General features: G+C 36.3%; 1 protein-coding gene across 1 annotated transcript in view; it reads left to right on the plus strand.

The window, feature by feature from the left end:
- Positions 1 to 6,620: 6,620 nt before the first annotated feature.
- Positions 6,621 to 16,538, plus strand: part of LOC149801055 (tolloid-like protein 2) — a 98,952-nt gene continuing 89,034 nt past the window's right edge. The window contains exon 1 of the mRNA XM_089955089.1: positions 6,621 to 7,295. Coding sequence (XP_089811215.1) covers positions 7,235 to 7,295 — 61 coding nt within the window. The 5' untranslated portion in view covers positions 6,621 to 7,234. The remainder of the gene's footprint in view (positions 7,296 to 16,538) is intronic.

The raw sequence follows: 16,538 nt of genomic DNA on the forward strand, positions 1-16,538 counted from the left end.
ATATGAGGTTTATTTTCTTACATCTCACCTGTGTGTGGATAGTATGTATGGGATTTGCATTCTTCCTCTTCCATGTGTAGATAGTATATTAGGGGTTTGTATTCTCTCCCTTCTGTGTTGATAGTATACGTGGGGTTTGGTTTTTTCCTCTTCCCTGTGTGTGTGTGTGTGTGTGTGTGTGTGTGTGTGTGTGTGTGTGTGTGTCTTAGCTTACGTTATGTGGATATTAAATTTGGTTGGTTTTTTTTTCTTCTTCCTCCCGTCTATGGATAGTATATTTGGGGCTTGTACGCGTTAGCGAAATTGTGTGGATAGTATATTTGGGGTTTGTATGCGTTCACGTACGTTTGTATAGATGGCATATTTGGGTTTCTTTTCCCTCCCTTCCGTGTGGATAGCATATTTTGGATTTTTTCCGCTTCCCTCTGTGTTGATAGCATATTTGGGGGTTTGTTTTTTTTTTCTTCCCTCTGTGCGTGTGTGTGTGTGTGCGTGTGTGTGTGTGTGTGTGTGTGTGTGTGTGTGTGTGTGTGTGTGTGTGTGTGTGTATGTGTGTGTGTGTGTGTGTGTATTCGCGTACGTTGTATCAATAGTATATTTTGGGTTTGTATGCGTTCGCGTACGTTTGTATGGATAATATATTTGAGTTTGTTTTCCCTCCCTTCCGTGTGGATAGTATATTTGGGGAGGGTTTCCGCTTCCCTCTCTGTGAATAGTATATTTGAGGTTTGTACGCGTTAGCGACGTTGTGTGGATAGTATATTTGGGGTTTGTATGCGTACGCGTACGTTTGTATGGATAGTATATTTTGGGTTTGTTTTCCCTCCCTTCCGTGTGGATAGTATATTTTTGGGGTTTTTTCCGCTTCCCTCTGTGTGGATAGTATATTTGGGAGGTTGTTTTTTTCATCTTCCCTGTGTGTGTGTGTGTGTGTGTGTGTCTGTATGTGTGTTCGCGTACGTTGTGTGGATAGTATATTTCGTTGTGGGTTTTTTTTTTTTTTTTTTTTTTATTCCTCCCGTGTGTGGATAGTATATTTGGGGTTTGTACGCGTTAGCGAAGTTGTGTGAATAGTATATTTGGGGTTTGTATGTGTTCGCGTACGTTTGTATGGATAGTATATTTGGGTTTGTTTTCCCTCCCTTCCGTGTGGATAGTATATTTTGGGTTTTTTCCGCTTCCCTCTGTGTGGATAGTATATTTGGGGGTTTGTTTTTTTCCTCTTCCCTCTGTGGTGTGTGTGCGCGCGCGCGCGCGTGAGTGTGTGTGTGTGTGTGTGTCTGTCTGTACGTATTGGTCTCTGTTTGTCCCTATAAATCTCCCTTTATCCCTGTCAAATACATTCTACCTACCTACCTACAGTAGCGCGTATTCAGGTCAGCCACTTGCAACACTGTTGCCATTTATCCCCTAGTGTCGAGTACAGTGACGTCACTGACGCTGGAAATTTTGAGACTGTAAATATGGACTTGGGGGTTTTCCACAGGTTGTAGCTATACATATATACATAAACATATTCATAAACAGGAACGTCACTCAAGCTGAGGCTATAAAAAGATAGTGAGGTTTTCCAAAGGAATAACCCATAAGTTGTAGCTATAAATAGATAGTGAGATTTCATAGGAATTTCAGCTGATCACAGCTATAAATAGATACATGGGTGTTTATCCACGATCGTCACACAAGTTGATATTGTAAGTAGTTACTAGGTTTATCCATTTTAGTCTAAACCATTGTAACTTAATTTTCGGGGATATGTTTATTCTCCTTTAAATTCTGGGACAATTTCGTCATTTTAGCGTTACTTTTAGTCGCATCCATTTTGGTGTTGAGCTTTTCCGTGATTATAGCTATTTATAGCATCATTACAATTATGCAAATTTTTGAACACCCCAGCAAAAGTTCAGGTCTTGGTAATGCTTTATATATAAATCTCAGGCTTGTACTTGTGTATGTCTGTCTCTATCTCTGTTGTGTTTGGCCCTCTACCATCATTGTCCCTAGACAGACCCTATACAATTTCCCCCATTGTCCCTAGACAATCCCACCATGTTCAATTCCCCTTGACGCTAGACAGGCCCAAAATATATTCCCATGTTAAATTTGTTAAATTCCCCTTGACGCCAGAGTGCCGGGACAGTTTTCCCCATGTTAAATTTACATAGACGCCAGAGTGCCGGGACCCTGTTTTAATGGTAAGTCCCATTGACGCTAGGGTGCCCCACTCCACTTTTCACTAGAATTTTGTTCCAGTTTACTTGTCAGTTGTGAATTTAACACAATTCTCGTAGCTTTTTGTGATGTTTTCCAAATGTTGAGGTTTTTCAATCAATTTTTCCGCGCCAGAATTAAATTTTTAAAAAATACCTATAAAGTCTCTTTTTAAATGATGTTATATAATTATTTCAAGCAAACTTTACTGTGATATCCCATGTCGCTTAGGAGTAAATATTTCTTAACCCCCTACTCAACCCTAATTATTAGAATTCTTATTAAACCCTTTATCTAAGGTGAAATTATATAAACGATTTCAGTTTTATGGGTTTTAAGGGCACTGTGCTGATTTATGGAAAATGTATCGAAATATCTTTTCCTTTTTAAACTTAAATTTTGACATTTAAAAATTGTATCTTTAAGGAACAAAAAAGTGTCACAGAAGGCCGTTTTCATTCATTTTTTAAAAAAAAAAAAAACTTTACATCAGGACGTGTGGCGTCTTTTTATTGTTCCGTTCATTATTGAGAAACATTATCCGTTGTCTCTGATAATTTACAGGCAATTACATATTCGATACAATAGTCGAATTAAAAGGTCATCATTTTTAGTGTTGTCTGCCGTGATATCGGTATCATATTACCTATTGAAAATTTTATTGTACAATGACCGATTTGTCTCACAAGAATGGAATAATTTACTGCCATCCATAAATTAATGCTTTAATTAAGATAAACTGATTGAGAATGGATTAATGGACTAGAATGGTTTTATTTCATTTAAGGCTAGAGTGAATAAGATCGACTTTATATGCAGTATAACATATATTTGATTTGAAATCTAGTTGTTATCAACGAGTAATGTATGTTAAACATGCAGCTATTATATAAATGAAATAGGTATATATAATACAATGTACGTATGTATGTATGTATGTATGTATGCGCAAAAGGACGCATATATACTGTTAAACGGTAGAAAATACCATAGAAATCGAAATATTTGAGCGAAACACACATATAATCCCACGAGAGAGAAAACTCACAAGAAAGGAAACCCTAAAAGGAGCAATGATCAAGAATACCGTGCTAAAGCAAACGTCCTGGAAGAATTGGAATTATTTACGTTTGGATGGAACCTTTCAATGAACTATCGCGTTAGTTTTTCCTCAAAACACTGGGAGTCTTGTAAATGATATGTATGGAAGTTAAAAATGCAGTGGATCAATTTACCTACTCTAATCTACAAGCACATTGTCAGATATCAAGTTCATTTGATCTTTTGTACATCCGTCCTAGTCCTTCTGTAATCAATTCTAATCTTTCTGTACATCCGTCCTAGTCCTTCTGTACACCAATTCTAATCTTTCTATACATCCGTCCTAGTCCTTCTGTACATCAATTCTAATCTTTCTGTAATACGTTCTAGTCCTTCTGTATATCAATTATAATCCTTCTGTACATAAAATCTAGTCCTTCTGTACATGAGTTCTAATCTTTCTGTACATCCGTCCTAGTCCTTCTGTACATCAATTCTAATCTTTCTGTACATCCGTCCTAGTCCTTCTGTACATCAGTTCTAATCTTTCTGTACATCCGTCCTAGTCCTTCTGTACATCAATTCTAATCTTTCAGTACATCCGTCCTAGTCCTTCTGTACATCAATTCTAATCTTTCTGTATTAAGTTCTAGTCATTCTGTACATCAATTCTAATCTTTCTGTAATAAGTTCTAGTCCTTCTGTACATCAATTCTAATCTTTCTGTACATCCGTCCAAGTCCATCTGTGCATCAATTCTAATCTTTCTGTACATCCGTCCTAGTCCTTCTGTACATCAATTCTAATCTTTCTGTAATACGTTATAGCCCTTCTGTACATCAATTCTAATCTTTCTGTAATAAGTTCTAGTCATTCTGTACATCAATTCTAATCTTTCTGTAATAAGTTCTAGTCCTTCTTTACATCAATTCTAATCTTTCTGTACATCCGTCCTAGTCCATCTGTGCATCAATTCTAATCTTTCTGTATATCTGTCCTAGTCCTTCTGTACATCAATTCTAATCTTTCTGTACATAAGATATAGTCCTTCTGTACATCAATTCTAATCTTTCTGTACATCAGTTCTAGTCCTTCTGTACATCTGTTCTAATCATATGCTTGGATTTAGTATGATGTTTCAGGTGGTTGGTGATATATGTATGTATGTTTGTATGTATGCGTGTGTGTGTGTGTGTGTGTGTTCCGTTGTATGAATTGATGAATGGTTGAGTAGAAGAAATGTCATATTTTAGAAGAACACACACACACAGACACACACACATAGACACACACACACAGACACACACACACACATTATACTTATGCTTCAGGATATTATCTGAATGCAGCACTTACACTGAATTGTAAGGAAACCAGCTTGTGCAAGAATATGTCAGGCTGTTTGGTTTTCAGCCTGTTTTGTCTTACGTTCTTCGCGTTACTGGTTATTAATATCGTTAAGTAAACATTTGACTGGTGATAGTTTTTGTACCAATCCACCTGAGTACTGACATCATGCTTGATCTTTGCGTGTCTTCTGTTTAAAGTATTGTCCCATTATATGTGATAATTTACATACCGTTATTAGGCATTACGTGTGATACCCTTACATACCGTTATTAGGTTTTACGTGATACCCTTACATACCGTTATTAGGCTTTACGTGTGATACCCTTACATACCGTTATTGGGCATTACGTGTAATACCCTTACATACCGTTATTAGGCATTACGTGTGGTACCCTTACATACCGTTATTAGGCATTACGTGTGATACCCTTACATACCGTTATTAGGCTTTACGTGATATCCTTAAATACCGTTATTAGGCATTACGTGTGATACCCTTATATACCGTTATTAGGCATTACGTGTGATACCCTTACATACCGTAATTGGGCATTACGTGATACCCTTACATACCGTTATTATGCATTACGTGTAATACCCTTGCATACCGTTATTAGGCATTACGTGTGATACCCTTACATACCGTTATTAGGCATTACGTGATAAACTTACATACCGTTATCAAGCATTACGTGGGATACCCTTACATACCGTTATTAGGCATTACGTGTGATACACTTACATACCGCTATTAGGCTTTACGTGATACCCTTAAATACCGTTATTAGGCATTACGTGTGATACCCTTATATACCGTTATTATGCATTACGTGATAAACTTACATACCGTTATCAAGCATTACGTGGGATACCCTTACATACCGTTATTAGGCATTACGTGTGATACACTTACATACCGCTAGTAGGCTTAACGTGATACCCTTACATACTGTTATTAGGCATTACGTGTGATACCCTTGCATACCGTTATTGGGCATTACGTTTGATACACTTACATACCGTTATTAGGCATAACGTGTGATGACCGTACATACCGTTATTAGGAACACTCATTTTGAATCAGATCTTACCATTTAACTTAGAAACATTATTAATTCAAGAAATTTGTTTGAGGCCATTTGTTGGTACAAAAAGTTGGTGTCTTGCTCAAACGTGGATACGGGTATAATTGTCAATAAGTAAATTATTACATCACTCTAGGGATGAAGCTATTTTAAACTTACATGAAGTTAACATGTTATTATTAGGAATATATTAATCCATAAATGATTCTAAATAATAATGTAGATAATAAACGGTAGGGTGAAGTATGAGCAGGGGACATGGAAATTACTTGGAGCCTGAGTTTATGGTATACACTCAATTGAACATTTTACCGAAATTAAGGAAGGAGAAAAATACTATTGATAGTACACGGCCAAGGCCTCTCCTCAACCTTTGAACAAAAATATACACTCGGTTTCCGCGCAACTCTAACTCTCCTGCTTAAAATGTTATGACGTACCCCAACCGCATCAGATCACAAAAATACATTAACATCGTTGAACAAAGTCTTAAGTCTGACTATCGTGCCATTGCTGTGGAAACATGAATACCTTTGTTTTGTCGTGATTAAGCAGGCGCAATAACTCATTTTAAGCCGAAGTAGACGAATCAGTTAAAGAGAAATGAACCTTTTCGCACCGTTAAGTGCATAATAAAGGTTAACCTCCATTGGACTTTCATCAATCATACGAGAGACCCTCATATATTATTCAGTGGTGCAACCATATTTACAAATTGTCACTCACTTTAGAGGAGTCTGGCATTGAAATAAGTCATGCCAACATTCGGCATTATTAACGACGTATATCATGAGACCGACCTCGAACAGTAACGTGGTTCATGCATGTATGTGCAATTAATTCGTATTAGTAATTGAACTCAAGGACGATATTCTTTACAGTAATGTTCTGCTCAACGAGGTTGTTTAGCGTATATCTGTTGCTTGACACATTCAGTACTTGTTTCACACAAACAGTACCCGACTGTAATCGCTCAAGTAGAGCGAAATATTAAAACATACTCATTAACTACCTTTCTGAACAAGAAATCAACCTCAACGGATTAGCTGTGACGTCTGGGGTAACCTAAAACACAAAATGTGCCTGCTTTGGTGATTTCCAATACCCACGGATAAGGACAGAGATCAGCTAGCTTAATGCCGAACGCATGCGCAAAGAGGCTTCAGTTCATACATAGCGCTGATATCAATAATAATGCGGATTATTGGCAATACACAGCCAGCAGACAGGGACAGGTTTTGTTCGTGACACAATTCGTCTCAGTGTGAGGGTAGTGAAAGATCGCAATACCAGTCCGTCAACAGCTGTATAACGGGATTCACTCTCTCTTTACAACATCATCATAAGTTTGAGAGAGAGAAAAGCCTGTCAATAAGCAGAGAAATGGAAAATAAAATCTAATGGAATCCGATATATTGTGTTACCTACCAGAAGGGCGTTTTAGCTTTTAATGCAAGGTGGCAGAAAGAGTAAAGTTATGTGCAATTACTATGTTCCAACTCAGCTGGGAAAATTTAATTCCTTTCTTTGCTTAGCTAGAGGATAATATGCCGATGTCAATAAGAGAAATACTACAACGATACAGAGTTTGGATTTTCGCCTACATTGGTAAGTAAAAGCAGTGTTCACAATTGTGACTAAGGTATAGAGATAATAAAGTTAAACTCTCTTTAAATGGTCGATTTAGTTGTATTGGTACTAAATTTAAATGGTCGATTTAGTTGTATTGGTACTAAATTTAAATGGTCGATTTAGTTGTATTGGTACTAAATTTAATTGGTCAATTTAGTTACTACTAAATTTAAATAGTCGATTTAGTTGTATTCTAAATTTAAATGGTCGATTTAGTTGTATTACTACTCAATTTAAATGGTCGATTTAGTTGTATTTACTACTAAATTCGGCCTTCATGCTAGGTGTAACACTTATATATTGACTATCATGCTAGGTGTAACACTCGTATAATGATTATCATGCTAAGTGTAACACTCATATAATGACTATCATGCTAGGTGTAACACTCATATAATGATTATCATGGTAAGTGTAACACTCATATAATGACTATCATGCTAGGTGTAACACTCATATAATGACTAGCATACAAGATGTAACGTTCATATGTTACCAGTCAGCATGAATGGTCGCAATTGAAATTCCTAGGATAGTGAACTAAAAAAGAGAATACCAACAGAAACTTATACTAAATTTTGCAGTCATACATTACATACGAAATCCCTTTAAAGGAGATAAAAAACACAATTTTATTTTGAATAGATATTGTAATCTGCAGTAGTCACTGAATAAATCGTGGGATGTAATACATGTACAATGTGTCAAAGGTAGAGCGATACTACCAAAATCATTTTAAATTCTAGCAGTCCGGCCACAAAGCTCTCCTCCTCCATATTCCTTAGAATTTGGACATTTTGTCGAATAAAATACATTGGAACCTGGCTTAACTGACTCATTCATATCATGAACGCCCTTTAAAGCGTACCCCATATTTAAGTGCACCAGCTCATAAATTATGCCCCATATTAATAGCACGTGCCTGTAGTGAACACGTCAATGTTAAGAGCATTCTTATAGCGCATATCTCATATTACAAAGACGCGCTCACATTGGGTACCTCCATTTGGAGTACACATGCTCCTCACATTGGGTACCTCCATTTGGAGTACACATGCTCCTCACACTGGGTACCTCCATTTGGAGTACACATGCTCCTCACACTGGGTACCTCCATTTGAAGTACACATGCTCCTCACATTGGGTACCTCCATTTGGAGTACACATGCTCCTCACATTGGGTACCTCCATTTGGAGTACACATGCTCCTCACATTGGGTACCTCCATTTGGAGTACACATGCTCCTCACATTGGGTACCTCCATTTGGAGTACACATGCTCATTTGCAACTGTTTTGAAGCCCATTACTTAAAACAATTTTCATATATAACCTTTCCATAGAGGAAAGATGTTTATAAAGGAAAAATGCCGAATCCCTTTAGTGTCCTGTGTCGACAGGTTTAACATTAATATATTTGATTAAATTGTTTAACATTTTCACTTTTAATGATTGTAACAGTTTACTCAACTTTTTGAGATTATCGCTTTGAAAATAAGCAGTTCCCTGGAGGTATTTGATTGTAACGTAGCGAAATAGTAGATAGGGTTCACCCAAAATAACATGCAAGGACAAAAAGGAATTTCATATATTGAAGACATTTGCGTTCACTTTTATTAAATATATTTTGGTACAAATAATTACAGGTACAAAATGTTTGATTATAATTTTATTAAGTATGTAAAAGTACACATTTTTTTAAAATATATTTTGGTACAAATAATTACAGGTACAAAATGTTTGATTATATTTTTATTAAGTATGTCAAAGTACACACTTTTAATAAAAAAAAGAATGAAAGTAATCATGATTTTTAAGGACTGGCGCTTTGTTTTCATGCATTGAGAAGATATTAACTGAGAATCTTAATAATAAAAGCACCTTCCAGAAAAGTGCATTATTCCCGAAGTACCTGCATTATTTGATCACAACTATTTCGAACCCAATACGACCAACCTTCTTCTATATAGAAGACCCATGGCTTAGACTTCGACAATAAATTTGTAAAAGAATCCATGTTTCTCATCTTTATTGACTCAGCAATTTATGTGGAGTGAATACATTATAACTGATTATATAGGCTATTACGAAGTAAACATGTCAACTATAATGTACTGTCATTTAATTCATATATTACTGAATAAAGATTTTCATCCCTTGTTAAGAATATACACAGACGAGACTTGAGCAAATAAATATATGGAAAGTTGAATATATGAATCGTTCATTAGTTGCAAGTATAATCAATCGAGTTTTTCTGCCAGGATCTGGGACCATTTCTATTATATGGTTTCAACTTTAGAGGCTATTTGTATGCTATCATGTCAAGTTTAGATGTTCTTTCTATCCCATCATGTCAAGTTTAAAGGCTATGTCATGGATTACATGTCAAGTTTAGATGTTCTTTCTATCCCATCATGTCAAGTTTAAAGGCTATGTCATGGATTACATGTCAAGTTAGAGGCTACTTCAATCAATCAATCACTTCCAGTTTATGATGTCAAGTTTGGAGGCTGCTTCTGTGCTATTATGCCAAGTTTAGAAGCTTAGGGAACATCCATTTAGTACGTACGCAAAAATCTGGCAAAGCTTGACTCCTCCCTGTACACATGCGTACTATTCTACACTCGCCACCTGCGTACATACGCTTGACGCACACCCCTCCTGAATTCTATAGAACGGCCCCATATTGAATCCACGCAGAAACGATCAAGGATTAATAATATAAAACAGTCCACTGACGTTGAATGTCTGGCTGCATCAAAGAAATAAGCTGCGTAACTGTGGCTCATTTGAAGGCCAATGTAGACAAATTATTATCGAGGTTTCACGCCCACCCACCCCGTTTTCTATGCGTACGTACATTATCAGTAGACACACCCACCCCCCATGCGCAAGCGTATGCATTTCGCTTAACCCCCCCCCCCCCCCATGCGTACGTACTAAATGGACGGCCTCTTATTCTAGGCTGTCATGTTATGTTTAGAGGCTGCTTCTAGACTATTATGTCAAGTTTAGAGGCTGCTTCTCGGCTATTATGTTACGTTTAGAGGCTGCTTCTAGTCTATCATGTCATGTTTAGAGGCTGCTTTTAGGCCATCATGTCAAGTTTAGAGGCTGCTTTTAGGCTATCATGTCAAATTTAGGGGCTGCTTCTAAGCTATCGTGTCAAGTTTAGCGGCTGCTTCTAGGCTATTATGTCAAGTTTAGAGGCTGCTTCTAGGCTATCATGTCAAGTTTAGAGGCTGCTTCTAGGCTATCATGTCAAGTTTAGAGGCTGCTTCTAGGCTATTATGTCAAGTTTAGAGGCTGCTTCTAGGCTATTAATGTAAAATATTAAACTCCTCATTCTTCAAATGCTCCTTACGTATAACATTATTTGTGTTGCTGGCGTATTAAAAAGAGATTAATAGACTCACAATCTCGTCCAAAACAAACGAATTTATGGTTAATATAATAAAATAATAAGTAAATAGGTAAAATAAGTTTTCACAAATCCTTCAGTTCTGAGTGTAAATAAATCGTTGCAAACAATGTAGCTTTCTCTCTCTCTCTCTCTCTCTCTCTCTCTCTCTCTCTCTCTGTTTTAAAAGTATAACTTTTTCTAATGGAATTAATTGGCTTAATGTCATGTACCATTAAAAAAAAACACCAATAGTTACATAACCATCGCACGCATACAAAAACACCATATCTTTTCACAACCATTGCCCACCTATAAAAACGCCAAGCGTTACATAACCCTTGTACAGCTACAGTGTGCTACATGGATGGGCACACAGGATAATTTTAAAAGCTGTTGTAGTTAATTACAATGACACATCATATTTATCACACTCAGCTCCATGTTTATTCCTTGAAAAAAAAAACGGATCTATTTTGAACAAAACCGCTTGAAATGAAAACATAATAAATCAATTGACAGAAAAACGTAAATCGTTACCAGTGTAATTTGAGGACAAAGACTGGTTCCCGTCTAGTCCTGATTGCGAGTAGTTGATTACAATAAATCTATGTAAATATAGACAAATGCCAGTAGAGCAAATAATACGAGTGATTACTTCCATTAGAAAATACCTTCCTCATCAGCTCTTGTGTCGAGCTTATGAATCCGTTATAAGAATGATATATTTATACATGATGTGAGGTTGCTGGGTGTAATTTAGTAGCACCAATAGTAGTTGTGGCTGAAAATATTTTCTTTTGAAATTTATTTCAGTAAAATGAACTATTCGACTTTTAAAAACAGCGATTATTATACAAATGTCTTAAATTAACACATTATGAACCAACGAAAACATTGTACGAAACTAAATTTAGGTTAATGACATTACAGAAATACACTTTGCATTGAAACACATCGTCACTGCACTTTTCATAACAATTTATCCCCCATGTCCCCCAAACACAATAAGGTGGATCAAATAGTGAGACCGTTTCGCGCATCTATAAGAAACCCAGCTTATATAACAGGTTTAACTATTTATATTTCGCGGTATAGGAGTAGCTGGGCAACATTGAACAAGTAGACAAGCGTGCTCTTATCAGTACACTTTGGCAAGGACCGGCAATTTCACAGCACACCCCACGGTTTCATTCAAAATGGGGACAAGCATGTTTGCCATCAGATTATTAACTATGGCATACAACGTTGAGGATTCGCTTGTTCTTTACTTGATTTGTTCCCATTTTGTATGCAGCATATTTTTCAGTCTGTAAAAAAAAAAGCCTTTCAGTGTGCTTAGGTTGCAACACGCACACGCAACATAATTAGTAAAACATTAGTATCTCACTTTGCATGCGTGTATGATATACAATAATGCTTTTCGCAGCTGAGACAATTTACCTCAAATTTATAGCAATATCACAGTCAATTCTCCAGTGGAATACCAGCAGGTACAAACTTAAATACCCGGATATTGATATAACTGGAAAGAATTATACAAATCACGAAAATGAACAAAATTTGATATGTCGTAAACTCACTACCTTATGCTACTTTCTTTTCCTGAATAAAAATGGTTTGGTTTTCTGGGGTCTGGCGCCATGTTTTACCACATTATAGGCTACACATGGCGGCTAGTATTTTTGGTAGCGGAAGAACCTGGGAAATCCCTCGGGAAGAAACACCAATCCACGGGCAGCTAGTGGCAAACTTTCTTACATGCCCACGCTGGTCGATCCGAGGCTCAGACTCACGGGGAGAGATATGAGATGAGTGAGTGATTCGACCACGCGGCCACCCTCGACCCCTGAAAAAATGCGGGCGAGAAAAACCAAAATAACATACACATCGAATACAGTTGATTTGAAATTAATGAAGTTTGGATATTCTTTGCTACAGTTTGCAATTGTACGATATACAGGAAGATAAGAGGCAGTTCGTGTTATATATATATGTTACAACCTTGGGCAACTGTACAGCCCGTACAATGTCGTCAGTTATTTAGGGTAGTAAGGTTTTCCAATAGATGAACCGGGATCAAATGGTAATGTGTATTCCAATAATTGCTTTTCTTTTGTACCTTTATACAGTATGTTTGTCGTTGACTAATTTATAAGTCAGCTTCACGCGCAAGGCTTTCCTGTCATTACGTATAGCATTGATCGCATTCGCCTAAGTAACCTCATTAAGTTCAGATAATTTATTGTACATACATGTATGTATGTATGTATGTATGTATGTATGTATGTATGTATGACTGACTGACTGACTTTATTTCCTCTTCAACAGAGATTACATCAGATTAATCAAATTCAGGATAATACAAGATCATACAATACAACAGAAAAGTGACAAAAAATACACAGCAATACTGTGTCAGCTACCGTACTGACAAAACGAAATATCTCAATACCTGCAATGATTCAAATCTGTAATCATTTGGCTTAGGATGGCACTGATCTTCTAACAATTGCTTGATGATGATAATATTTCGAAAAGTTAATACGTCTGTATTTTTATGCGCTTAACATTAACATTGAAATAATAACGAAAAGGAAATGGAAAACTTATACCAGTGTGATTATATATGAAGTTCTTTCTATATGACACATGTGTTTATGCATATATAAACTTGTTTGCGCGTATGCGTGCGTGCATGCATTTATCCATGACTAACTGGCTTCGTTACCTCTTCAACAAAGATTATATCAGGTTAATAAAATACGGATTATACATATCATAAGATTATGAGACACAGAATAGACGAGAACGCAAGCAAGAGAAATATATCGTCAACTAATGCATTTACAAGATGAGATACATAAATACATAAAACCATATAGAAGTCCCTAGGAAATATATATAAACAAATTCACACACACACACACACACACATACACACACACACACACACACACATATATATATATATATATATATATATATATATATATATATATATATATATATATATATATATATATAGCTGTCATACAACACAATTTGCGGATTTGACAAGAAGACGTTAGCCTTTAATTATTTTTTTAAATGATAATTTACTCCCTATTATTACTGTTATATTTGGACATGTTTGTTGATAGTAGGGCAGGATCAACCGGTAATGTGTATTCCAATAATTGCTTTTCTTTTGTACGTTTATACAATATGTTTGTCTATGACTAATTTATAAGTCAGCTTCACGCGCAAGGCTTTCCTGTCATTACGTATAGCATTGATCGCATTCGCCTAAGTAACCTCATTAAGTTCAGATAATTTATTGTACATACATGTATGTATGTATGTATGTATGTATGTATGTATGTATGTATGTATGTATGTATGTATGTGCCCTGATCTGCAGGCGAATTATGCAACGGCATATCAGGATTTTTCGTTGCCGTTTTACACGACTTATAAGCGAGTATATACGGTGCATAAAATTAATTTCTAAACTCGTACATATAGACACACTTGCATACGTACGGTATAGTACATGTCTCAAGAAAAACTATGTACCCTCCGTATATTGAGTGCCATATTTTTGTAATTGTTTCAATACTGTGCATATACAGATTACTAACATTATTTCTGAAATGTGTTCGCACATAGCCGTTATTAACTTGGTTAGAAATTGCCTGGTCAAAAACTGTACAAGGGCACGAATTCAAATCTTAACGCAACTGTATGACCTTCGTCTTTATAGCGGCATTGCTCACTTGCGTCATTGACGACTTGTATGTATGTCTGTCACATACTTGTGTTTATTTTTGTACTAACTCAGCCCTAGTGTTTGGTACGTCGAAGATTTGCAAGGAACCTGCTGTATGCGTTAGACAAATCCTTTGACCATGTTGAGTTCAATTACTGAAACAAAACGTGCTAAAATCAACTAACACATATTTTGTTTTCAAACATTTCAGTTTCATGTCGATACGTTGTTAGTTTCTAAATTTTCACATGTACAAATATGTTAACATCACAGCGGTAGTCTATTCAAACCATAGTGATAAATGATATTAAATCAACTTAAGTACATGTTTAATACGTCGATTTGATGAATCATGAAGTTTTAGATAACCGCGCATACAGTCAGAGAGGTATTGGAAATGATACACATGACTGAATAAACTAAATAACAACAATCAGGGAGGTTTTGGATTTGGTACTCATGACTGAATAAACTAAAGGACAACAATTAGGGAGGTATTGGACTTGGTATTTATGACTGAATAAACTAAAGGACAAAAGTCAAGGACGTATTGGACTTGGTACTCATGAGTGAATAAACTAAATAACAACAATTAGGGAGGTATTGGACTTGGTACACATGACTGAATAAACTAAAGGACAACAATTAGGGAGGTATTGGACTTGGTACACATAACTGAATAAACTAAATAACAACAATCAGGGAGGTTTTGGAATTGGTACTCATGAGTGAATAAACTAAAGGACAACAATCAGGGAGGTATTGGATTTGTTACTCATGACTGAATAAACTAAAGGACAACAATTAGGGAGGTATTGGACTTGGTACACATAACTGAATAAACTAAATAACAACAATCAGGGAGGTTTTGGAATTGGTACTCATGACTGAATAAACTAAAGGACAACAATTAGGGAGGTATTGGACTTGGTACACATGACTGAATAAACTAAAGGACAACAATTAGGGAGGTATTGGACTTGGTACACATGACTGAATAAACTAAAGGACAACAATTAGGGAGGTATTGGACTTGGTACACATAACTGAATAAACTAAATAACAACAATCAGGGAGGTATTGGACTTGGTACTCATGACTGAATAAACTAAAGGACAACAGTCAGGGAAGTATTGGACTTGATACTCATGACTGAATAAACTAAAGGACAACAATTAGGGAGGTATTGGACTTGGTACACGTAACTGAATAAACTAAATAACAACAATCATGGAGGTTTTGGAATTGGCACTCATGACTGAATAAACTAAAGGACAATAATCAGGGAGGTATTGGATTTGTTACTCATAACTGAATAAACTAAAGGACAACAATCGACCGCTCCGGTGGCCTAGTGGTTAGAACGTCCGCCTCGGATGCGGGAGGTCGCAGGTTCGAACTTCGGACGAGTCATAACAAAGACTTATAAAAATGGTACTAACAACTGCCTCGCTTGGCGCTTAGCATGAAGAGGTCAGTGTTAGGACTGGTCGGCCTGATGTCAGGATAATGTGACTGGGTAGGATATGATGCTACATTTCTGCGGCATGATGCCCAAGTGCTAGACATCACTATAAACTGCCACACAGTAGACATCGTAGCGACATGACTGAAAAAATTGTTAAAGCTTAAGCTAAAGCTAAAGGACAACAATCAGTGCCGTTACATCGGCAATCGATTTCGTCAACTTCCTCGCTATCAAGTTAACAACTCTTGAGCCATGCAATGGTTGCGCCATAACAACTGTTACCACTTGGCATTGAAGATAAGGTGGATATTTTTTTATGTATATAGTAAGTTTGTATAGAGATCAACAATCAGTAAGTTTGTATTTCTCCATAAAATTAAAATAATAAAATTTGGCTTTCTTTACATTTTCTTTCGTTTTTCTTTATTCAAAATATCAAGGCATCATACGACACAGTGTGTGTGTGTGTGTGTGTGTGTGTGTGTGTGTGTGTGATGGAAGTTCGGATTTAGTCTAGAATAATGTATATGGAGAAGAAGCATTTAAGCATAAGATACAAAAGAAGAAATAAAGGACAACATGCTTTTTAATATTTCGT

This window comes from Sinohyriopsis cumingii, chromosome 4, assembly GCF_028554795.1.
Source record: "Sinohyriopsis cumingii isolate HCF-2022 chromosome 4, ASM2855479v2, whole genome shotgun sequence".
NCBI classification, from domain to species: Eukaryota; Metazoa; Mollusca; class Bivalvia; order Unionida; family Unionidae; genus Sinohyriopsis; species Sinohyriopsis cumingii.